The sequence below is a fragment of the Polyodon spathula genome, chromosome 2 (assembly GCF_017654505.1).
Source record: "Polyodon spathula isolate WHYD16114869_AA chromosome 2, ASM1765450v1, whole genome shotgun sequence".
In the NCBI taxonomy this organism is placed as follows: Eukaryota; Metazoa; Chordata; class Actinopteri; order Acipenseriformes; family Polyodontidae; genus Polyodon; species Polyodon spathula.
This window is the reverse complement of record NC_054535.1, coordinates 67,892,884-67,916,788: the sequence shown is the minus strand read 5'-3', so window position 1 is coordinate 67,916,788 and position 23,905 is coordinate 67,892,884. Positions and strand designations below refer to the sequence as shown.

Here is a 23,905-nt window from a genome sequence, read left to right as displayed (position 1 = left end):
CTTCAGCAGGAACGGTTGTCTCTACATGTAGATAGCCCAGTTGGAACAAGCCCAACAGGAGAGACTCGAGATGGCTGCTAGACTGGACTCCCTTGAAGGTTCCCGAATGAGCGTGACTGACATGAAGCCAACTCACCTGCTACAAAAAATGACCAGGGACGATGACGTGGAGGCGTACCTGTTGTCGTTTGAGCGTGTGGCCACCAGAGAAGCTTGGCCAAAAGTAAAGTGGGCTGGCCTGGTGGCCCCCTTTCTAATAGGCGATGCCCAAAAGGCCTACCATGACCTTGACCATACTGCAGCAGCAGACTATGATCAGCTTAAGGCGGAAATGTTGGCCTGGGCAGGTGTAACCACCGCAGTAAGGGCCCAGCGGTTTCATGCCTGGAGTTTCCAGCAGGAAGAAGCTCCCTGGCCACAAATGTTTGACCTAATCCACTTGGCAAGACAGTGGTTGCAGCCTGATGTGAATACTGCTACTAAAGTTGTCGAAATACTAGTCATGGACAGGTTCCTGAGAGCTATGCCCCCCCTTTACGAAGGAGTGTAGGACAAAATGAACCCTCAACGCTGGATGCCTTTGTTGCGGTCGTAGAACGCTTTTTGGCCGCTGAGGATTTAGCCATGCACCCCAGTGTCACTTCGGCAAAGAGCGGTCTACGGTCCCCCCGACGGAAACAGCACCCTAAGAAGAATTCGGGTAGGCCAGAACTGAGGGGAGGGGCTGTGAAGGAACTGGGGGTAACTGGGGATGATAGAGCTGTTAATCCACCACTTGCTGAATGGTATAGAAACTACAAGTGTTTTAAATGTAATGAATTTGGCCACATTGCAATACAGTGTCCTAATGAAACAGTGCCAATGCAGTGTAATGTAGGGGAGCAGACCTACTGTGGGGAAACTAATGTGGTAGATGTGGCCCTAACTGCTCATAAATTTATAGTAAGAGTATTGGTGAATGGGAAACTAGCTCAAGCCCTCGCCAATTCCGGAAGTGCTGTCACGGTGGTTTCACCTAAATATGTGAAGCCTGAGCAATTAGACCATAGTCTTAAGACCGGTATCACCTGTGTACAGGTGCTCACCTTGGAATTGAAGAGACCGCTCAGCGCATCTTAAAAAGGTTTTTTTGGGTCGGACTGTATAAAGAAGTTGAACGCTTTTGTAATTTGTGTCCCGAGTGTCAGAAAACCAGTTTAAATTACGAGCACCTCTCGTACCGCGTCCTGTTATAGAAACGCCCTTTGAGCGGATCGCTGTGGACTTTGTCGGTCCTCTAAGTCAATCTGCTAGGGGGCACGAGTATATTCTAGTGGTCCTGGACTACGCTACCAGGTATCTGGAAGCGATACCCTTGAGAAACATGGCAGCTAAAACCGTAGCGAAAGAACTGTTCCACATCTTCACACGGGTAGGGGTGCCAAAAGAAATCTTAACGGACCAGGGGACGCCATTTGTCTCAAATCTGATGAAAGATCTGTGTGATCTTTTAAAGATTAAACCAATCCGTGCGTCCATTTACAATCCACAAACCGATGGTTTGGTGGAAAGGTTCAACAAAACCTTAAAAAACATGTTAAGGAAGGTTGTTGATAAAGACAGGAGGGATTGGGATTTGCTGCTTCCATATATAGTAATTCCATATATATATATAAACAAGGATATGCGAAATGTTGGAAAATGGACAAGCAAAAGAATGAATCTATATTGCAAAGCTCAATTGCAGATACCATTGTTAATAAAAACAGTAAAATCCACTAAAGACAGCCGTGTAAATATCAGAACACTGCCATGTATTAAGCTAGGCTTGCAGCACAATAAAAACAAACAAACATGGTTTTAAAATTAATAAAAGCAATAAGTATCACAACACATATTATAGTTGTTGTTCACCCTCAAAACGTGTACATTGATAAGCATAGACAATCGATGAAAAATACTGTGTTAATACGAAAAAATATGCAACCCTGTAAATATTGAAAAATAAGTTCATACTGTTTTCCCACAACGCACTCAAAAATACTTAAAACTGTTTAAAGAGTAACAATAAAATCAATACAAGTACCAGTTTTATCACAAAATCAAAGCAAAAGTGACTAATTTGTTTTTATAACATGTACATTGTAAATAAGAACGCTGGAAAAGGAGCAAAATATGACTATTCATTGCAAGACTCTGCATGAAATACTGTTAATACAAAAAAAAAGTCTGTATTTTACTTACTTTCAGCACCCTCAAAAAAGCTTCACAGCTGGTTTTAAAATGAATAACGTAATTGAAATACTGTATGCATTACATGTACCTTAAAATAATTATCATTCATCCTGAGCCTCAGGGTCTATTCATCGCTGTTGAAAAACACATTGGTAAGCTCGCTGTACAGCCGTGTGTGTATTGGCTGGAACATTCACTATGACGCGCATTATATTATTATTCATAACCCAGCGTTTAAAAGAGACCCGACTTCTATTTACCATATTTCCCAGCAGCCTCCGTGTCTATTAGAGACCGGCGAGTGTTGGAGACCTGCGATTATTTTAAGTTTTACGCTATATATAAATATATAAATGCATATTCTAGCCATTTGACTTGTATCGCTGCATAATGAAGATGGTGGTGGGGAGTGGAGCATGTGAATGGAGCGGGACCAATTTGTTCTGAGAGTTGAGTGGATAAAGTGGTTGAGAAGAGCGGGCACGAGCACTGTATGTGTTTTATCAAGTAAAGTAAATTTGCACATTCAGGTTTTTGAAAGACCACCCAAGCCAGGTAAATTATATTAGCCTTTGAGATGGAGCGGGCCAGAGAACTAAAAGCAGCGGACTGGGAAATTAAAAGTAGCTGAGCAAAATGGAATTACTGTAAAAACCTTTGGTAAGTCTATTTTCTAGGTATTTTTAAGGGGTCCTAAAAAGGGGAGAACGACTTATACACCGGTGTGACCTATAGGCTTTTTCCTGAAATTGTTGTCTCAAAAAGGGAGGGCGGGGGGGGGGAATATGTTGTTTTATATACACCGTTTTATTTATTTATTTTTTTACAATAAATGGTGCGAGCAATGACTTGGATTTTAGACCGCTCTGCTCACATGCTCTGGTGGAGAGGTATTGTATAACCTATAAACTCATGTTGTTTTTTGTTAAAGGAGCTAAACTGAGCCTCTTTGGTTCTTCCAAAAATGGATTTGGGTTCAAACAGAGTGATCTTGACATCTGTATGACGTTTGAAGGAAAGGAAACCGCAGAGGTAATGTTGATGATCCAGATCAGCTGCTACATCTTTTTAAAATATTCAGTATACTTGTTTGACCTCTGTAGTTTTATCAAATGGCTGCTATACAGTTGTGCAAAAGTTGTTGTTTTAAGTTATCAGAAGTTCTACACAGTTGTGCAAAAGTTGTTTTTTTTAAGTTAAGTTATCAGCACTTGTTTTAAGTTGTCAGATGGGATGAAGCTGTCAAAGCTATGATTTTTCACATGTTACTTTTATAAATCTTTTATTTTCTGATGCTTACTTGGAAGTCCTCGTGAATGCAGATGTAGTAATTAGTATTTTGTAAAGTGATTATGGTGCTTTGTTGCATGGAAAGCACTCTTTAAATGTTAGGATCAGACAGAAAAGTGGACACATGCTGCTGCTGTTATATATACTCTACAGTAGTCCTACATTCAGCCATGGGTTTTCTTTTTAAAATAAATGTGTTTAGGAAGTGATGTTACTAGACCAGCTTGTATAACATTTATTTCAAAATCCTTGTTGTAGGGACTGGACTGCATAAGGATTATTGAGAATTTGGCCAAAGTGCTCAGAAAGCATCCAGGTATGGAGTTAAATGTGAATATATGGCTAGGAAATCTATTGTGAACTGTTTAAACGTCTGTTAATGGTAACACTTATTTTTGTATGTATCTTCTAGGTCTACGGAACATTCTGCCTATTACAACAGCTAAAGTGCCCATTGTAAAATTTCTCCACATGAGGACTGGTTTGGAGGGAGACATTAGTTTGTACAATACTCTGGTAAGAGCTTTTTTTATTATTAAATGTATTCTTGTACTGTGTACACAATTGTTTTTTTTTATTAGTATTGTATACATTTTTCAGAAAAGGGGCCCTAGCTTCAAAGGCAAATTATTTCATATTGTAAATGCTTGATTGAAATAAAGCTGAGAGATTATTTTTATATTGTGTTCAAATACAGGCTGTCCATAACACAAGACTGCTTGCTGCTTATGCCAGTATTGATCCGAGAGTGAAATATCTGTGCTACACCATGAAGGTTTTTTCAAAGGTAAGAGTTGCGGACTAAGATGTATTTTTATTACCAGACTGCCTGTCCCATTAAACAGGAGGCAGCTTTCTTGAAATACTTGTATGAGACATTTTCTTGACATGTAAAGAAATCAAGCAACAACTAATTTGTCTTAAGCCACTTGGGTGAAAGTTGCTTTATTCAGTGTCACATTTATATAACTACTTCAGGAATACTAGGCAGTTTTAATGTTGTGTGTGTTTGTGCCTAATATATATATATATTGTGTTGGAGACCGGTGATTATTTTAAGTTTTACGCGATATATATCAAGTTATGTTGTGCATAAATGTAGTTATTTAAATAAGATTTTTCTTTTACACAAAGGTGTCTATAAGACTTTTGCACAGCAGTGTATATATGTTATATATTATAATACATATGTATTAAAACGTAAATGTCTTACTTGTTTTGGTTTTACAGGTGTGTGATATTGGAGATGCTTCGAGGGGCAGTTTGTCCTCTTATGCTTACACGCTAATGGTACTCTACTTTCTGCAACAAAGAAAACAGCCAGTCATCCCAGTGCTTCAAGAGGTATTACTTCATACACAATTTAGATTTGCTAACCATTTAACTGTGGTAAAATTTTTTACATTGGTCACTGTGACAAAGTGGCTGCTGATTGTGTATAGGTGATGGGTGATGCAGTGCAGGAATAATCACTGGCAGGCAATTGTAATCCAGTTAGAAAGACTTTATTTTTGTAATTCCTGGTCGTGTGACCAAAACAATAAACCTCCTGCAATACACACCTATGCGTAAAGCATGGAGCGTATTTACATAAAGGTTCTGCACAACCAAAATAATAACACAGTATTTATCCACCCCACAATAATACAAGACACGGTCACCAGTCCAGGTGCGTGCTGTAGTGCTCGTGGTTGGTGATCCAGTTTGGTTCTGGCCCAAGGCTTGGCCGTCTAGTGATATACAAACACAGACAGCTACTTAAACAGAAACGAACAAACAAACAAAACACTCACAAATATTTCAAGTACACTTTTCTCAGTGTCTCACACGGTCCTGCCAGTTTATAAACACAAACCGAAGCAAAGGAAAAGATTAGCATTTCTCTGGCCCCTTTTATGCTATCCCGCATGACCCCTTGGTAAACGATTGCAGCTGCGTCTATTGCTGGCAGCTGCTACCTTGTTTACCTTCCAGGTCAATACGTTCTGTAACAGAGTTGAGTCTCGCTTCCATCCAGGCTGACTGACTTCCTGACCTTGGAAACGAACTGTCAGGCCAGCCTGTCCAGACACTTCTCCTTTTGCTATTTAGCACCCTCGTAGGTCGAGAGGGAGATTTACAACCAGAACTCATTGTATTTCTGTCACAGTCACCTACAAGTTATTAATGATTGAGGTTATGTTTGGTTAGACGCATCAGCAGATTTTTTTTTTTTTAAGAAGTTGACACATTTTGTCATGTGCGCATAATATATATATATATATATATATATATATATATATATATATATATATATATACTATATATGCGCGTGTGTGTGTCATGGTCAGTTTTCAAAACTCATGGAACGTGCTGGAAACTAGGTTTTTTTCATAATTGACAATGTTTTATGTCGTATACATTTCTGTAAATACTTGAAAATGAAAACACGTTACAGTATACAAAACAAAACTTAAGGAGTATCAAAGCAATGTTCAAGAAAATTGTCTCTAAATCTTGGATTCCTCAAAATAGCCACCCTTTGCCTTAATAACATCCTCACAAACACGAGGCATTCGGTTAACAAGTTTCAGCAGGAAATCACTCGACATGTCTTCCAAGCTCTTCTGCAGCAATTCCCAGAGATGTAGGGCACTTGTGGGTAGCTTTGCTTTGACTCTTCTGTCCAGTTCGTCCCATACAAGTTCTATGGGATTGAGGTCTGGAGACTGGGCAGGCCAGGTCATTAGATTGAGTTGTCCTTCACTTTCTTTCTTCGCCAGATAGTTCTTGCATAACTTTGAGGTGTGTTTCGGGTCATTATCTTGCTGAAGAATGAAGGACTGCCCAACTAGCCATAAGCTAGTATGCTATGATAGCCATGCCGGTTGAGCTTCCCATGGACTTGATAAAGATCACCAACTCTGTCACCAGCAAAGCAACCCCAAACCACGATACTGCCTCTTCCATACTTGACAGACGCTTGACACCACACTTGCAGAACTCATGTGCTCACTCTCTCTGCGTCTTATAAATACTCGGCGGTTGGACCCAAATATTTCAAATTTTGACTCGTCGGTCCGTAAGACTGACTTCCACTCCTCAAACGTCCAGTTTCTGTGTTTTTTGGCCCAGGCAAGTCTCTTCCTCTTATTTTGCACTCTTAACAATGGTTTCTTTGCAGCAATTCTTCCAGCTATGCCAGCTTCACACAATCTCCTCTGAACAGTTGATGTTCAAACATCTGTACTTCTAATAGCATTTAGCTGAGCATGTATTTCAGGGGTAGTTAATCGCCGGTTTCGCAGACTTGTGACTCGAATGAACTTGTTCTCTGATTCTGAGGTCACCCTTGGCCTGCCTGACCTTGTTCGGTCGTCATGAGTGCCAGTTTCATCAAATCGTTTGATGGTCTTGGCCACAGCAGTTACAGACACTTGCAAAGTTCTTACGATTTGTCTTAAAGATTGACCTTAATTTCTTAAAGTAATTACAGACTGCCTTTTTTTCTTTGCTTAACTGAGCGTCTTTGGTCATTTTCTTTTCCCTTACATTCAGGAATAATACTGTACCCTAATTAGTAAAATAAACAAATTAATAAAAAAAATAAGTACAGTAATAATAAATTGTAGAAATAATAAAACTGATGATAAAAATAATATACAAGTCAATAAACATTACCATACAGTTCAGGCACAGTACAGTTAATCATTGCCTGTACGCTATTTTAAGAAGTCTTTTAGGCTTTAGCCACATTAGCGTTTTAGAACAGAGTTAATGGTTCAAAACCTGTTTAAAAGTGCTTAAATCGATTTGCATCCACACTGAACACGGACCATAACTGAGTTCAACAACCGAGTTTGGAACCTACTCAGGAGGTAGTCTCAAACTCGGTTATCGGTATAAACTGGTTTAACTGTAATCTGGAAGTGAACCGTGTTCGAGTCTGGTTACACAGTATCCTCCGATATCCCCTAGTGCTTTGCGGTAGTACGTTGCCATAATCTCCCTGGTTACATGAGACGAGAATAAAGAAGAGACAAGCCTGAATTAAAATACAGGAGGATTTATTCTTGTCATATTCTTCCACTGGCAGTCAGATATGCTAATGTACTCTAGTACACAAAACTTAATGTGTCCAAAACACTTTTTAAATGATCTTAGATCATATCACGTATTAGCAAGTTAAAGGTCTTTATTTTGACTTTTAATTAAATTAAAGAACCTCTTATCTGCCCGACATTTTCCCTTTGTCCAAATGCCCATCTAATTTGTTTACTATGGCCTGGGCTTTTTTTTTCCCCATACAAATTTTTCCCTTTTTGATTAATTTGGTACTTTCTCGTAGCTCCTCTGTTCTGCTCCTGTGTTCAGTGAAAATAGACAACATTTACCAGGGGGGAGAAAAGAAAGAAGAACGTGTATACATTACAGTGGTTTCTGGGATACAGTCATCCAGTCATCGGTTTTGAACTGAGATGTCATTTTTTTTTGCTCCAGTGTGGACAGGGCCTTAACGACTGCCTCAGTGACTGCTGCTTTTTAAACTTGAGCTCTTTGACAACATAATTCTGACTGCTTTTGTCCATTTAAGAATTCTGCAGTAATGTACAGTTCATCCTTAAGTGAAATTGATGATCGTTTAGTGCTGGCCATTGTAATACTGCAGAAATTACAGTAATCGAGAATGAGGTCAAGTTCAAACAGCAAGAAGTTGGCCTACGAGTACGCAATATGCACAGCACAGACCATTGCGTGCCATCGCAGTGTGTGCGTAATAACAGGAAATATGCATATATATATAATATATATATATATACAGTGCCTTGCAAAAGTATTCAGACCCCTGACCAATTCTCTCATATTACTGAATTACAAATGGTACACTGAAATTTCGTTCTGTTTGATATTTTATTTTTAAACACTGAAGCCACAGAGAGGCCAACAATCACTTTGAAGGAGCTACAGAGTTCAGTGGCTGGGAGTGGAGTAATGGTGCACCAGTCAACCATATCAGGAGCTCTGTATAACACTGGCCTGCAGGGTGGCAAGAAAGAAGCCGTTTCTCAAAAATTGCCATCTGAAAGCCCGTCTGGAGTTTGCCAGAAAGCATGAGAGTGACCCAGCTGCGATGTGGGAAAAGGTTTTGTGGTCAGATGAGACCAAGATAGAGCTTTTTGGCCAAAACTCAAAGCGCTATGTGTGGCGCAAACCTAACACTGCCCATCATCATGCTATGGGGATTCTTCTCATCAGCAGGGACTGGGCATCTTTTTACAATTGAAGGAAGAATGGATGGAGCAAAATACAGGAAAATACTGTGAGAGAATCTGCTTCAGTCTGCTAAAAAACTGAAGCTTGAGAGGAAATTCACCTTTCAGCAGGATAATGATCCCAAGCACAAGGCCAAAGCAACACTGGAGTGGTTCAAGAACAAAAAGGTGAATGTCCTACAGTGGCCCAGTCCTGATCTCAATCCCATTGAGAATCTGTGGCACTATTTGAAAATTGCGGTCCACAAGCGTCGTCCAAACCAACCTGAACAACCTGGAGCAAATCAGCCAAGAAGAATGGGCCAAAATCACTCCGACACTGTGTGCAAAGCTGGTACATACTTACCCCAAAAGACTTAAAGGTGTTATTGCAGCGAAAGGTGACTCTACCAAATATTAATGTGTGTTGGTTGAATACTTATGCAAGCACGATATTTCAGTTTTTTATTTTTCTTAAAAATATTTCCCAACATAAAACCAATGTCACCCTACAATAACTGATTTTGAGTTTCAGTGTTTTAAAATAAAATATTGAATAGAATAACATTTCAATATACCATTTGTAGTTCAGTAATATGAGAGAATTGGTCAAGGGTCTGAATACTTTTGCAAGGCACTGTATATAGCAGGAGTGGCCAACCCATGTTCCTGGAGAGCCTCAATCCTGCAGGTTTTGTAGGTAGCTCTAAATCAATCACTAAATACCTGGAACAAACAGTAATTCTGCCCAATTAAGCCCAATCATTAAGTCAATTACATCATTAAGAGGCTGGGGTAAAACAAAAACCAGGACATCCTGAGGCTCTCCAAGACCCCTGCAACCTGATCTCGGAGTCGATGCAGGCTCTACCATGTCGTAGATGACCGCGAATGGAGTTATGCGTCCCAAGCTGTAGACGAGGGCACTAACAAAAGTCAAGGTCATCTATCACACAGTAGATCCTGCATCGAGAGGGCTCTATAGTTATTAGAAAATGGTTTATTTCTTTATTTTCTCTTTAAAAAAATTTTATATAATAAAATAAAACATATATATACCTTGTACTTCTGATATTTTGCCAGATAAGATTCCACTGATGAAAATAGTCCCTAACATAATTAGAATAGAAAAACGACAAACACGTAGAAAAATGTTTAATATTATTATTAAAATTGTTGTTATTGATAACATATTTATTTATCGGGGTCTTACTCTTTATTATAATTTATGTAGACAGGTACAATTGTTGAATAGTCTGTGTAGTATTGACTTGGACTCGAAACTTGTTGTTGGAGGTGGGGCGTCATTCAAGCATGCAGGGAGTAGATTGGCTGGTGCGGAAAGAACTGAAACAGGGTTGGGAGTTTGACTGGCTGGTTTTGAGGGAGGGTGTTGTTTGGATTCAGCCGATGACAGAATTGTGGACCAATCATGACTTCTCTATTGATTTGCTGTCCAGTAGCTGCAAATTGAGCCTTCATTACGGTGTCCTGTCACAGACATGATTTCGCTTGTCTCTAGAACAGCATCAAAAAGTATGTTTAAGTAGCTTTTTATGTTGTCAGATTAGTTGTAGATTAGAATATTAAGGGAAACAGCCGGTATGTATTAGCAGATTGATTTAAAATTGAATTCACAGTTAAGCACTTCAATGTTCCAGCAAGCATCTATGCAAATTAGAAGCCCACTAGATCTGGAAGATGATTGGCTGTTCACATTCAATCGTTTATAATATATATATATATATATATATATATATATATATATATATACACACACACACACAGTGACTGTGCAAAAGTAGACATGCTAATAGATTAGATTATATTTATCAATTAACTAAATGCAAAGTGAGTGAACAGAAGAAAAATCTACATCAAATCCATATTTGGTGTGACCACCCTTTGCCTTCAAAACAGCATCAATTCTTCTAGGTACACTTGCACAAAGTCAGGGATTTTGTAGGCATATAGTCAGGTGTATGATTAAACAATTATACCAAACAGGTACTAATGATCATCAGTTCAATATGTAGGTTGAAACACAATCATTAACTGAAAGAGAAACAGCTGTGTAGGAGGAATAAAACTGGGTGAGGAACAGCCAAACTCAGCTAACAAGGTGAGGTTGCTGAAGACAGTTTACTGTCAAAAGTCATACACCATGGCAAGACTGAGCACAGTAACAAGACACAAGGTAGTTATACTGCATCAGCAAGGGCTCTCCCAGGCAGAAATTTCAAGGCAGACGGGGGTTTCCAGATGTGCTGTCCAAGCTCTTTTGAAGAAGCACAAAGAAACGGGCAAGGAGACCAAGGAGACTTACTGCAGCAGATGAAAGACACATCAAGCTTACTTCCCTTCGCAATCGGAAGATGTCCAGCAATACCATCAGCTCAGAATTGGCAGAAAACAGTGGCACCCTGGTACACCTATCTACTGTCCAGAGAAGTCTGGTCAGAAGAGGCCTTCATGGAAGATTTGCGGCTAAAAAGCCATACCTCTGACATGGAAACAAGGCCAAGTGACTCAACTGTGCATGAAAACACAGGAACTGGGGTGCAGAAAAATGGCAGCAGGTGCTCTGGACGATGTATCAAAATTTGTATAAATATCTGGCTGTAGCAAAAAGCAGTTTGTTCGCCGATGGGCTGGATAGCGGTACACGAATGAGTGTCTGCAGGCAACAGTGAAGCATGGTGGAGATTCCTTGCAAGTTTGGGGCTGCATTTCTGCAAATGGAGTTGGGGATTTGGTCAGAATTAATGGTCTCCTCAATGCTGAAGTACAGGCAGATACTTATCCATCATGCAGTACCATCAGGGAGGCATCTGATTGGCCTCAAATTTATTCTGCAGCATGACAACGACCCCAAACATACAACGAAAGTCATTGAGAACTATCTTCAGCGTAAAGAAGAACAAGGAGTCCTGAAAGTGATGTTATGGCCCCCACAGAGCCCTGATCTCAACATCATCGAGTCTGTCTGGGATTACATGAAGAGAGAGAAGCAACTGAGGCTGCCTAAATCCACAGAAGAACTGTGGTTAGTTCTCCAAGATGTTTGGGCCAACCTAACTGCTGAGTTCCTTCAAAACTGTGTGCAAGTGTACCTAGAAGAATTGATGCTGTTTTGAAGGCAAAGGGTGGTCACACCAAATATTGATTTGATGTAGATTTTTCTTCTGTTCACTCACTTTACATTTTGTTAATTGATAAATATAATCTATTAACATGTCTATTTTTGAAAGCATTCTTACTTTACAACATTTTTTCACACCTGCCTAAAACTTTTGCACAGTACTGTGTGTGTGTGTGTGTGTGTGTGTGTGTATATATATTTTTTTTTTTTTGTTTGTTTGTTTTGTTTTTTAAGATTTACGATGGTCCAAGAAAACCTGAGAAGGTCGTTGATGGCTGGAATGTGTACTTCTTTGATGATCTTTCAAACCTGGTAGGTTCTGGGTTTATGACATTTCATAGTTTTTGAGGGAAGTGAATCGCCTGTGTACATGGATTAATGAAGTTAACCCCTGTAATTATATCCTGTCAGTTCAGCTTGCTTTTTTATGGGGCGAGGGTCTCCAGTGCAAACAATGCAAGGCTGGATGGCAAAAGCAGCTGTAAGCGGCTGTGGATAAAAAGCATTTCAGTATACCACCAACTAGCATATTAAATAAAACCATGGCATTCTGCTATATATAGTTTTAATCCATCTAATTCCCTTAACCATTTTTTATCATTAGAGTTGAACTGAGAGGAGAGAATGACTGCAATTGAATGGAGTGCTGCATGCAGATGGATGCCTTGTTCATTTATCAATTAACTAATTTAACTAAAACATGCAAATTACATTTTGCATTACTCCAGGAGGAAGTGTGTTGAACATCATTCGCAGAGTAGTTAAAATACCTAAAATCGGACAAAACTAGCTTTATATTAATGAATCAATAGTAATTATTTATTAATAGTCCAATTAGCAGCATTAACTATTGTTTTGATTATTATAATATGCAGCCAAACAGATGGCCCCAGTTTGGAAAAAATACTGAATCAGTGGGAGAGCTGTGGCTGGGAATGCTTCAGTTCTACACTCAGGAGTTTGACTTCAAAGAACACGTCATTAGTATCAGGAGAAAGAAACTGCTCACGACCTTCAAGAAACAGTGGACATCAAAGTACATTGTTATCGAAGGTAGGGTTTAAAGGAAAATGTGCTGGTGCAATTTGTGTTGTGTTTTGTGTAGGTAGGTTGGGAGGTTTCAGCACATAGAGAATCTAGTCTTTATTTTAAGGCTAATGCATAAGAAATTGCTTTGATCTGTTATGTAAAAAAAAATTGTGTTTTCAAGATGAATATACTGGTGAACAAGAAAAAAAAAATTCTAGTATTTTTGTTGTATGCTTAGTTTTAATGTATAATTGAAATGCATTCACTGATGTTTGATTACACAAATTGAATGCACTGTTTGGATTCTCAACCATAACCTATTCGATGCATATTCATGAATTGTAACTTTTTTTTTACAGATCCCTTTGACTTGAACCACAATCTTGGAGCAGGATTGTCCAGAAAGAGTAAGCATTTTGACATGTTTTATTTGTAAATACTGTAGTTTCCTTAGTGTAATGCACAGTTATTTACATATTATTGAGGCACATGAATAGGGGTGCGTGGAATTTGAATGTGCAGCGAACACAGGAGCACACATAATTTCATGCCCTTGTGTATGTTGCAGAGCACAACCGAGGTGAAAGCAGGAGAAAACACCACTAAAACTAATAATATTGAAACATACAGGCTTCCTGAAAGCGTGCAAGAGCTGTTAGTAATTGAATGCGGTATTTAATCAATGCAACCCTATAAGAATTTGTGCAACCAATGAAATGGCATAAACAAATGTATTTTTGCGCAATGTTTTCTTTTTGCTAATAATACCATATTACTGGATTATGCCAAGGTCAATGCCCCGGTTTGAACAACCACATGCTAGGGCAGCCTCTACCCATTCCCAGTATGGGTACAAGTTGGGTGTGTTCCAGCCGTGGTGCTTGTCATGTAGTTTCAAACGCACGACATGCCCCTATGGCAGTTTTACTGCCATTTTTGCAGGACCTTTTTGATTAACGGAGGTCTATTTGGTAGCCATTTCAGTGTGCCATGTAAAAATTGATTCAGTCTGCCCAGGAGCTAATTTTCTGGCGGGACAATTTTTGAAAGGCACCCGGCAGCTTTGGCCACCGGTGAAGGATTTAGTTCCTCATTGGAGATTAAATGTAGTGCTCAATGCACTGACAAAACCTCCATTTTAAGCCCATGCATTCAGCTGGGCTGAAATGTTTGTCTTTCAAGGCAACTTTCTTGCTTGCTATAACCTCCGCTAAGCGGGTGAGTGAAATGCAGGCACTCTCAGTTTTGAAAGCTTGTCTAATTTTTTCAGAGGTCAGAACATGCATCACCCTTTGTACTAACCCTGCTTTTTAGCAAAAGACCATCTCGGCTTTCCACAACCAGTCTGTGGAATTGGAGGCTTTCCATCCCCCTCCTCTCCAATCTGACAGGGAGTGCCAGCACCATACGCTTTGCCCCGTGTATTCACAAAACAGTGTCAGTGTGTTCAGCAAGTTAATAGCCAAGTAATTTATTAGGTTGTGTTCGAGCCATATATATATATATATATATATATATATATATATAAAATATACATCAATTACGCCAATGTTTAATTTAATTATGATTGTGTTATTATATACTGTTATTTTAACATTTCAGAGTTGCTACTGCGTCAGTGAATTAAGGAAGAAAAAAAAAGTACCATGTTTTCACTATGGAAATCTGGTAACCCTAAACTACATGGACAGTGTGAAAAACTAGAACTCTGATAGAAAGACACCAAAATCCAAGCTGAACTGAAGTAAACTATAATATAAAATGTTCAGTCTTTTGTCAAATTCCTTTGTGTAATTCCTACTGCAGGAGAATAGTGCAGTATTGCATAACTGAGTACTGCACTATTTTCCTATTTTAGGCATTAAACAAATGTATTAATTAAATTAGTGAAGTGCTGCCCCAGTTTCCATGCTTTCTTCAACAACAACATGTAAGAATGTAAAACATGCTATTAAAAACTGTAGCAATACCTCAATAGCTGACATCTTTCAAGACACCAGGATGCCTTGCAGGCTACTGTAAACGTCCGGTTCACAGACCATAGCTAAACTAACAAGTGCGCTTGCAAACTGCGCAGCGAACATAAATGAACTTGGTCCGGAAAGAATGGAAAAGGCCCCAAAAAAACAAACTCAGCTCGTATCCAAATTAAATCTGTCCTTTTGCTCTCGGATAAGTTTGAACAACAAGCAAATTAATACATTGTTAAAAATTAGACGGAACAGACTGAGTCCATTTGAAACAGACCCAGTGTGAATGCAGCCTAATCCATATATATATATATATTATCATATATATATATCTATATATATATATATATATATATATATATATATATATATATATATATATACATATACACAAATGCATACGGGTGCAGTCAGCTCTTGAGCTGCCAGCTTAATGCTGAGACTGACAGTGGTTTTTCATTGTACAGAAATGCCAGTTTAAGTTCGGTTTTATCTTTTGGAATTTTATGAAAATTACGGTTTCAGTTTGGGAAATTCATAACTGTTACAACCCTAATTTATATGTATTTATTTCTATTATAGTGACAAATTTTATCATGAAAGCTCTCATCAATGGCAGAAGTGTTTTTGGTACACCAGTCAAAGTCTTTCCAAGCGAATACCCTACAAAAATGGTATGTATCAGACCATCCTTTCTTTCTAAGCTTTCATTTAAATGTCAAGCGCTTGCACCAGCAGTATTAACCATTTTCACTGCTGATTTAATGGTTCCATTTCAAGAAAATTATAAAAAGTATTTTTCATTGCTCTTTTTAAACCCCACCCCCAAACACAATTAACAAAAACAACTTTTCGGTTGGTCTTGTTGAATTGCAGCCTGGAACTTTATCAATCCCCTGTGGCAGTGACCCCTGATGTTAACAACACACATTTAATTGTGTTTTTTCATAAGATTACATGTTGTCAAAGTAAAAAATCTGCTCCAAATGCACAATTTAAATAGCTCACTCATGACTAAGACCCTGTTTAAATTGCGATTTTACAGGCTGGGTGGAAATCGTGAAATTAGCCTAATACTGTGATTTTTACAATTTTCTTAAGAAATAAAAATAAATTATTTCATAGTTATTTGTATTTCATACAAAAAAAATCACATTAACAAAACTGGACAGCTCTGCTATGTGCCTGCGTGTACTATTCACCATGCACATAGTGCTGTGCAGTGACTGTCATGTGACTATATGCAGTCTAGCTGGGAAATTGAAATACTGCACACAGTAAACAAGAACATGGATGTCTCTAAAAAGGCTAAAAAATGTTCTACAGCAGATCACGTAAAGCAATATCCAGCAGGGGTTTTACACAGCGATAGAGGTAAGCTCTTCTGTACGTCCTGCAACGTTACTGTAGATCTCTACTGAGAATCGGCTGTTGACAGGCATTTAGATTCAAGTATTCACCGAAAGAGAAAGGCGGAAATCCAGAGCAGTACTGTGACTGCTTTACTTGCAAAGAAACAAAAAACGGGGACTTCCATGTTCCAAAAGTTCACTGAAAACTGTGAAGCACGAAACACATTAAATTTTGACCTGAAAAGTGTTTGTTTGTGCAAATATCCCTCTTGAAAAATTGGACAACCAACCATTAATTGTTCAGACTGAGTGTAGCGAATGTTGGAGTGATTCCTTCATCAGACCAGCTGAGACATGAATACTTACCTAAAGTATCACAAACAGGAGATTATGGACTTGGTTGCTTGTCAGTGGTCACTGACGAGTCGACTGATGCCCAAGAACAGTATGGGTTACACATTGTATTTGTTTTGCAAGACCTAAATGGTGAAAATGCATCTGATATACTAGAACTGAAAGCTGTCCTTACAGATGCACTTTACCTACAGGCTGTTAATTACAACACTGTTTCACAAGCTATTGTAAAGTGCTTGAATAACTTTGACGTTGATTTTGATGATGTCACTGCATTTGTCTCTATTTGGTGTTTTAAAAACAAAGTGATCTGTACACATAATTTATAAAATAGTTCCATGCACATTCCCGGTCCATGAAATACAATTATTTCCACGATTTTCACAGGGCCTTACTCGTGACCTACTGCTAAAATCCCCAAAAACGAGCTGTTCAACCCTTTGCACTGCAATGACGTGTAATACTTGTTTTCAGGAATATTTCTTTGACCCCGAAGTGCTGACAGAGGGTGAACTGGCCCCAAATGATAGATGCTGTCGAATCTGTGGAAAGATTGGACACTTTATGAAAGACTGTCCTTTGCGCAGGAAGTATGTATTTTCAGAGCTGCATAATTTAAGTGATGCAGCCATACCTTTTCACCCAGTGGTGAATTCTTTCTCCTGTGGAAATGCTAAGTATGTTCATATGAACTGATTTTTGACAGATTCTAACAGTGTAATCCTATCAAAAGCTAGAAAGGATGTTTACATATACCTAGTAAAGTGATTTCTATGTTCAATAATTCAGAAAAATTAAGCACTGTATATTTTAATATCACTATTTCACCACTAGATGCCACCACAACTCCACATATGTAGCCACAGGCCATACAGCATGTGTCATTGATAGGCGTCATTGTGAGATTTAAAATATTATATTTCATAATGTTTTAAATTTAAAAGCTGGGGGAATTACAATTTTGTCAACAGATTAAGAAAGAGAGATCAAGGTTACGATGATACTAGATATCAAAGACGAAGCCTTGGAGACCGAGACATGGGGAGCCCAACTCAGAAAACGAGGCAGGAGCAGCTGACCTATGAGACAGGGAGGGACAGGACTCCTCGGCAGTGGGCTGAGAAGTGGAGTAAGCAGGAGGACCACGAGTTCAGAGAGAAGCGCTGCTTCATCTGTGGATCTGAAGGCCACATTAAAAAGGAATGCCCTCAGTACAATGGTTCTACAGGTACCCTCTTTTAGCAGAATGTTCAGGGGATTACAGTGCAAGTTTCATTGTATTATAACCCCTACCCAGCCGGCAATCGTTCATATAAATGTGGAGTGAATGTGGAATGCGGGTTCAGAATTGAAAAGGGGTCTGATTGCTGGAGGTCCACATCTGGGAAGTCCTAGTTTGCAGGGGGCTGTTAAAGCAGGGTTATAAAAGCAACACAACCTGCCAATGTATAGTACCTGTGGAGATGGTTATACAGTACATCATGACATAATGTTTTAATAGTTAAAGCACAAAAATGTGGTCCCTTGAAGACTGATCTGGTGATGATACGTTTTTAAAATTATAGTGTCTATAAAACTGCAATTGTGATCATGAAATTTAATACATGCATACATTCAACGTAAGCTCTCAATTAACATAATTGCTCTAATTATTTGTTCATTTGGACATATTTAAAAATATCTTGCAGTTGATGATTTAAAAAATGCGCTTGATTCAAGGTACAGTACCTATAAAACATTTTGAGGCCTGGAGGGGTTGCATTTGTCCATTTAGTCAAATAATTAGACCAATTAAGTAACTGAGAGCTTGGGTGGAACGAAAGCTAGAAGACGCTGCGACCCTCCAGGAACAGTTTGACACTGCAGGGTTTTTAAATGTAGTGGTAGGTAACTGTGTACATATGCAGGTATATGACTGATTTTATTGCATGCCTTTTTCTAATTACAGTTGTTTCTAAACCTGGCAGTGTTTCATTTTCTACATCACCATCTGCTCCAAGTAATTTAAAGAATTTCAAAGCAAATCAGGTAACTACTGGTAATAGTCTTTAATTGTATTATTGGTACAGTGTGTGTCCTGAATTGAGCTAAAAATGAATAAAGCAAAAATTCAAATATGCCATGTGTGCAAATGCAACAAATTCTCTGGGTAAAACTCTTGGGGTCTGATCCAAACTGCACTGAATACACTGGCAAATTGTGTTCAGATTATATATCTAAACTGTGGAATCCCTGTTGTTACCTGCACTACTGTAGGGAAGACGAGAAAGAATTGTGAGCTGCACTAATTCTGGTTTTTTTTGGGGGCCACAAACTGAAATGCAGAATGCTGATAAGCTGTGTGGCACTATAATACATCACCCACTGTGCCAGAGTGCAATTATTAGCCCTTTCTTATACCTCATTTAATTGGGATTTACATGTCAGTTTTAACAAATGGTGATAGATTTGTGGGATCAACTTGTTTAATTTTTTGGTCCCCATGTTAATATGTTGTTATTTTGTATCTTCAGGGTACATCTCTGCAGAAGCAAAAAGTGTTCTTAAGTGCTCAGACAGGTTTGGCGTTTTTTTTTTTTTTTTGCATTGCATTGCATGTTGGGTATTGCTTTTATTTGTAGACTTTCTTATTAAACCATTTTTATTTAGCACAATTTTGAGGTATATAAACCTAGTTTGTGCATGTTTCAGAATTAAAATGTAGGATTCTTACATTATTCTTACAAGTAATTCCTTCATTTAAACTGGAAAATTAGAAACAAATTACTGATTTGTGTACCTAGCTTCAGTCTCTTTAAGCATGTAGCATTTAATTAAATGTTTCCCTGCATAGTTTTATATTTAGTTTTATTTGGATTTTATTTTTTTCAGGCAACCTTGTAAACAAGCACACGACTCAGGGAAGATCAGCACAAAAAACGAATCAACAAGACTGATGAGGCAAGAGGGTCTCCTAAAGTTTATTTTAACGTATTTTGTTTTGTCTAATATATAACTGTACAAAACAATTTTTTGATTTATTAAATCTAGGACAACAGCACTGTAAAACAAATCTCCACAATTGATAACCTGAGCCAAAAGATGGTGTTTTAAGTTTAAAAGTTTTTATCCAGCCCCTCTGAGGGGAATTTGTTCTTATTCCTAATAATTAATGTTTTAAACAAAAGCCATGATGCATGTTGTTTGTGTACTTGCTGAGGTGTAGCGCAGCAAGTTTTTTTCTTTTAAATTTGTGTTGTGGTTGTTTTTCAAGTGCACTGTAAAGAACAGGCAAGTCTATTGGTCCTTTAAGTAATTAGAGTAGTAATAAGTGTGCACTTAATGTTTTAAGAATAATGAAACTAACTTGGGCAAATAAGGAGGGCCTCTCACAAATTCAGTGATATTTTTTTTTTTTTATTATTATAAACTTTTGACTGGTTTTATGTTGAGAGTTTTCGTATACCATTCGTTTTGTTTTGCCTGATTTCAATTGCCACTGCAGTTTTGTTTGAAAAAACAAGACAAAGAATGTGGAGCTTGCCTCCAGGCTGAAATTGCTGCTATTATTTTATTTACCAGTGTCTGTGAAACCTGTGACAAATAAAATTTCTTAAGAAAAAGAACATTTTTGAGTCATGAGTCAAAATTCTGCTCATTATATAATGCTGTATGACAAACACCTGAAAGCTTTAGGTATGAAGGAGGTTTATAATGGAAACTACTAAGTTGTTGGTGGGGGGGTCCACTCCAATACTGCATAAACAGCTAGTCCTTCACATACTGCTGCACAACTGCCTAAACCTAAAACATCTGCGGAATGTTCTTCTTTATTCTGGGGTCATCTTTGGTATTCTTGTCTCCCTTGCAGACAGCACGTTTATTATCTGCTGCAGGAAACCTTGCTTTCACAACTGTGGGTGGAGGAACCTCTGATGTAGGAATGACATGGAGTGGCTGTATTTGCCTTTATGCACACTGCTTTTGTGTTTTCTGAATATATATTCCGACACTGTAATTAGTATTATTATTTTATATAGCGCCTTTTGTGTTCAAACATCACAAAGCACTGTACAGTTCAATAAAAGCCATAGCAGACAATACAATTTAGAGTTATGCTAGTGTATAAATTTACATTTTAAACGTGATTTAAAAATACCCAAAGTCTATGAGTTTGATCACCCCAGGAAGAGCATTGCACGATCTTGCTGCTTGACTGCAGAATGCTCTCTCACCCATTTGAAGATAGGCTTGTTTTTTGAGAAATTAAAGATAAGTCCAGTCCGTGAAGAAATGCAGTTGTGTACTAAATCTTTTATTTAGCAAGGGCCATATAGGTTATCAGCAGAATTTTTAAATCAATTCTGGACTTGACAGGCAGCCAATGCAAGGATGCCAAAACAGGAGTTACATGTTCGCAGGATTTAGATTTTGTTAAAACCCAAGCAGCTGAATTCTGAACATACTGCAGCCTGCTGAGAACACTCTTAGAGACACCAGCAAGCAGTGCATTGCAGTAATCATGTCTAGGAAAGAAAAAGGCGTGTACTTCTCAGCATCAGACAAAGACAGAGTAGAACTCAATCGGGCAATATTACGTAAATGAAAAAATAACACCCTGGTGATGTTCCGCACGTGGGACTCAAAGGCCAGACTAGGGTCAAAAATGATACCAAGATTTCTCATTTCAGAGCTAGACCTAATCTGAAGCCAATCAATAACCATGCTACATGTGTCGAGTTTGCACAATTGGTGCTGAGAACCAAGTATCATTACCTCAGTCTTCTCAGCAAGAATACTAGTTTTCTGCAATAAAAAGAACATTCTCCTGAAAAAAGTAAAATCTGCATTATTCCAAAAGGCTAACATTGCGCCTCCCCTCCCGTCACATAAGATACGCAAACAGTACTGTTGAATAACAATTAACACAGAAAGTATTTATTGGTACACTCATTCTAGGGAGATTACAAGCTCACCAGTGCCATCAGTCAATAATATAAACAAACTTCCCATTTTACTTTAAACATTACAAATATGTCTGTGTGCTAATAATAAAACCCCAAAAATAGTATTCATATTAGAGCCCAGGGCCTGCAATCTGGGACCAAGGCTGGCCTTTACATATATATATGAACGCAAAGCAGACTTAGGGCCACCTTTGTGTATCACATTACCATTATGTAGCTCAGTAGCAGGGATCTTAGGAATCTTTGCTACGGAATAACATGGAAAAATGAGGATTTTCTATGTCTGACATTTTTTTGTTTTACATTTGGGAAGGGGCAAAAAACAAGCAAGCTTTTTTTGTTTGATAATGATCAAATCAATACATATACCACATATAAACAATAACACAGGCAACTTTTCTTAAAATTTACATAAACATACCATTCTAATAAAACTGCTTCTGGTATTCAAGTTCAGTGTTGAATGATGCTTCAGTTTACTTCAGTCAGTATCCAGAGCTGTTCAAAGATGCTGAAAATAATAACAATCACCCCTAAAGAACTGATCAACAAGTTTGACAAGGACGAATATCACATTGATGGTAATGTGCTGTTTTGTACTTCATGCAGCAAGGCTGCAGATTACACTCGTAGGTAGACCATTGTAGAACACATATATCAATGTTTATTGTAAATGGAATGAATGTTAAATAATAGTTTATTTTTGTATAAAATTATTCCAGGTGTAACCGGTTACTGAATAATTAATCGTTTGATGCTGTGTCTTTCCTTAGGAGGGAGCAGTAGTATTAGGTGGTCAGCAGTGAGCTTGTCTTGTGAATGTCAGTCATTCTATATACAACCTGTTAGTCATTTGCAATCTGAGTGAAGCATCCATTATGAAAATTAATTATTTATACCTGTGAAGTCACTGTTTCTTGCATTCTAAATAGCTCTGTGATCTTGAGAGAATAATGTGATTGTGGGTGGGGGTAAGCTCGGCCCGTCACCCTGTTACACACCATAACAGTAAGTCAAAATAGTCAGTAATGTATGTTTTTTAAAAATATATACCATACAATTACTACTGTGATGCACTGAAAAAAAATGGATAGATAGATAGATACCGTGGTTTGCAGAAGTATTCACCCCCCTGCAAAGTTTTCACATTTTATTGAATTACAAATAATGTGTTGACAGTTTTTCAACAAACTTTTTTTTTTTATTCAAAGCTGTAGTGGTTAAACTGAACACTGTTATATGAGGAGTAGGTTAAATGTCAGCAAAACTTGCAAAGAAAATGTACGAAATGAAATTTACTGGTTGCATAAGTAATCAGCCTCTTAAGTCAGTACTTGGTAGAAGAACCTTTTGCAGCAATTACTGCTATGAATCTTTTTGAATAGGTCTCTAGTAGCTTTGCACAGTAGGATGGTGAAATTCTTGCCTATTCTTCACAGGAAAATTACTCCAGTTGTGATAAGTTTGCTGGGGATCATCGATGGACTGCAATCTTCAAATCTCGCCATAAATTTTCGATTGGATTCAAGTCGGGACTTTGACTGGGCCACTCAAGAACATTAATTCTCTTCTTGTTCGGCCACTCCAGTGTGGCTTTAGCTTTGTGCTTCAGGTCATTGTCCTGCTGAAATGTGAATGTGTCTTGACTGACTCAAACAGGTTTTCCTCAAGGATTCACCTGTACTTTGCACCATCCATTCTCCCCTCTATCCTGACAAGCTTCCCAGTCCCTGCTGAAGAGAAGCATCCCCATAACAGGATGTTGCCACCACCACCATGCTTGACAGTTGGGATGGTGTTTACTGGGTGATATGCAGTGTTGGCCTTGCGCCAGATGTAATGCTTGGAATTTAGACTGACAAGTTCAATGTTTGTCTTGTCTGACCACAAAACCTTTTTCCACATGTTTGCAGTATCATCTACATGCTTTTTCACAAACTCCATACGTGCTTTAAGATGACACTTTTTGACTAATAGCTTCTTTCTTGCCACCTGTCTATACAGTCCAGCTTTGTGTAGGGACCAGCTTATTGTTGATGTGTGAAAACTTGGCTTGAGTGTGACATTCCGAACCAGTTTCCTGCTTGCCCAGCTGCTCAGTTTGGGAGGGCGACCTGATCTGGGTAGTGTCTGGGTGGTATGATGCATCTTCCACTTCTTAATGATGGACTTCACTGTGCTGAGAGGGATAATCAGTGCCTTTGAAATTTACTTGTACCCTTCTCCTGCTTTGTGCCTCACTACCACTTTATCCCTGACTTGTTTCTAAAGCTCCCTGGTCTTCATGGTTGCTTTGTTGGATCACTGTGTGAGTTGCAGCTAGAAAGTCTTTATATACCTGAGGTAAATAAACCACTTTGAGTACAAACAGGCTGAA

The 23,905-nt window shown here is 38.4% G+C and overlaps 1 protein-coding gene across 3 annotated transcripts in view; it reads left to right on the top strand.

Annotated features, from left to right (window-relative positions):
* LOC121299473 (terminal uridylyltransferase 7-like) overlaps nucleotides 1-20,184 on the top strand; it is a 51,755-nt gene extending 31,571 nt beyond the window's left edge. For all 3 annotated transcript variants that reach the window (XM_041227187.1, XM_041227196.1, XM_041227205.1), the window contains exons 16-29: nucleotides 3,146-3,246; nucleotides 3,763-3,820; nucleotides 3,917-4,020; nucleotides 4,202-4,291; nucleotides 4,735-4,848; nucleotides 12,112-12,189; nucleotides 12,753-12,930; nucleotides 13,266-13,313; nucleotides 15,459-15,550; nucleotides 17,057-17,172; nucleotides 17,554-17,810; nucleotides 18,531-18,610; nucleotides 19,096-19,141; nucleotides 19,454-20,184. In XM_041227187.1, coding sequence (XP_041083121.1) covers nucleotides 3,146-3,246; nucleotides 3,763-3,820; nucleotides 3,917-4,020; nucleotides 4,202-4,291; nucleotides 4,735-4,848; nucleotides 12,112-12,189; nucleotides 12,753-12,930; nucleotides 13,266-13,313; nucleotides 15,459-15,550; nucleotides 17,057-17,172; nucleotides 17,554-17,810; nucleotides 18,531-18,610; nucleotides 19,096-19,141; nucleotides 19,454-19,518 — 1,427 coding nt within the window. In that variant the 3' untranslated portion in view covers nucleotides 19,519-20,184. The remainder of the gene's footprint in view (nucleotides 1-3,145; nucleotides 3,247-3,762; nucleotides 3,821-3,916; nucleotides 4,021-4,201; nucleotides 4,292-4,734; nucleotides 4,849-12,111; nucleotides 12,190-12,752; nucleotides 12,931-13,265; nucleotides 13,314-15,458; nucleotides 15,551-17,056; nucleotides 17,173-17,553; nucleotides 17,811-18,530; nucleotides 18,611-19,095; nucleotides 19,142-19,453) is intronic.
* Nucleotides 20,185-23,905: the final 3,721 nt, after the last annotated feature.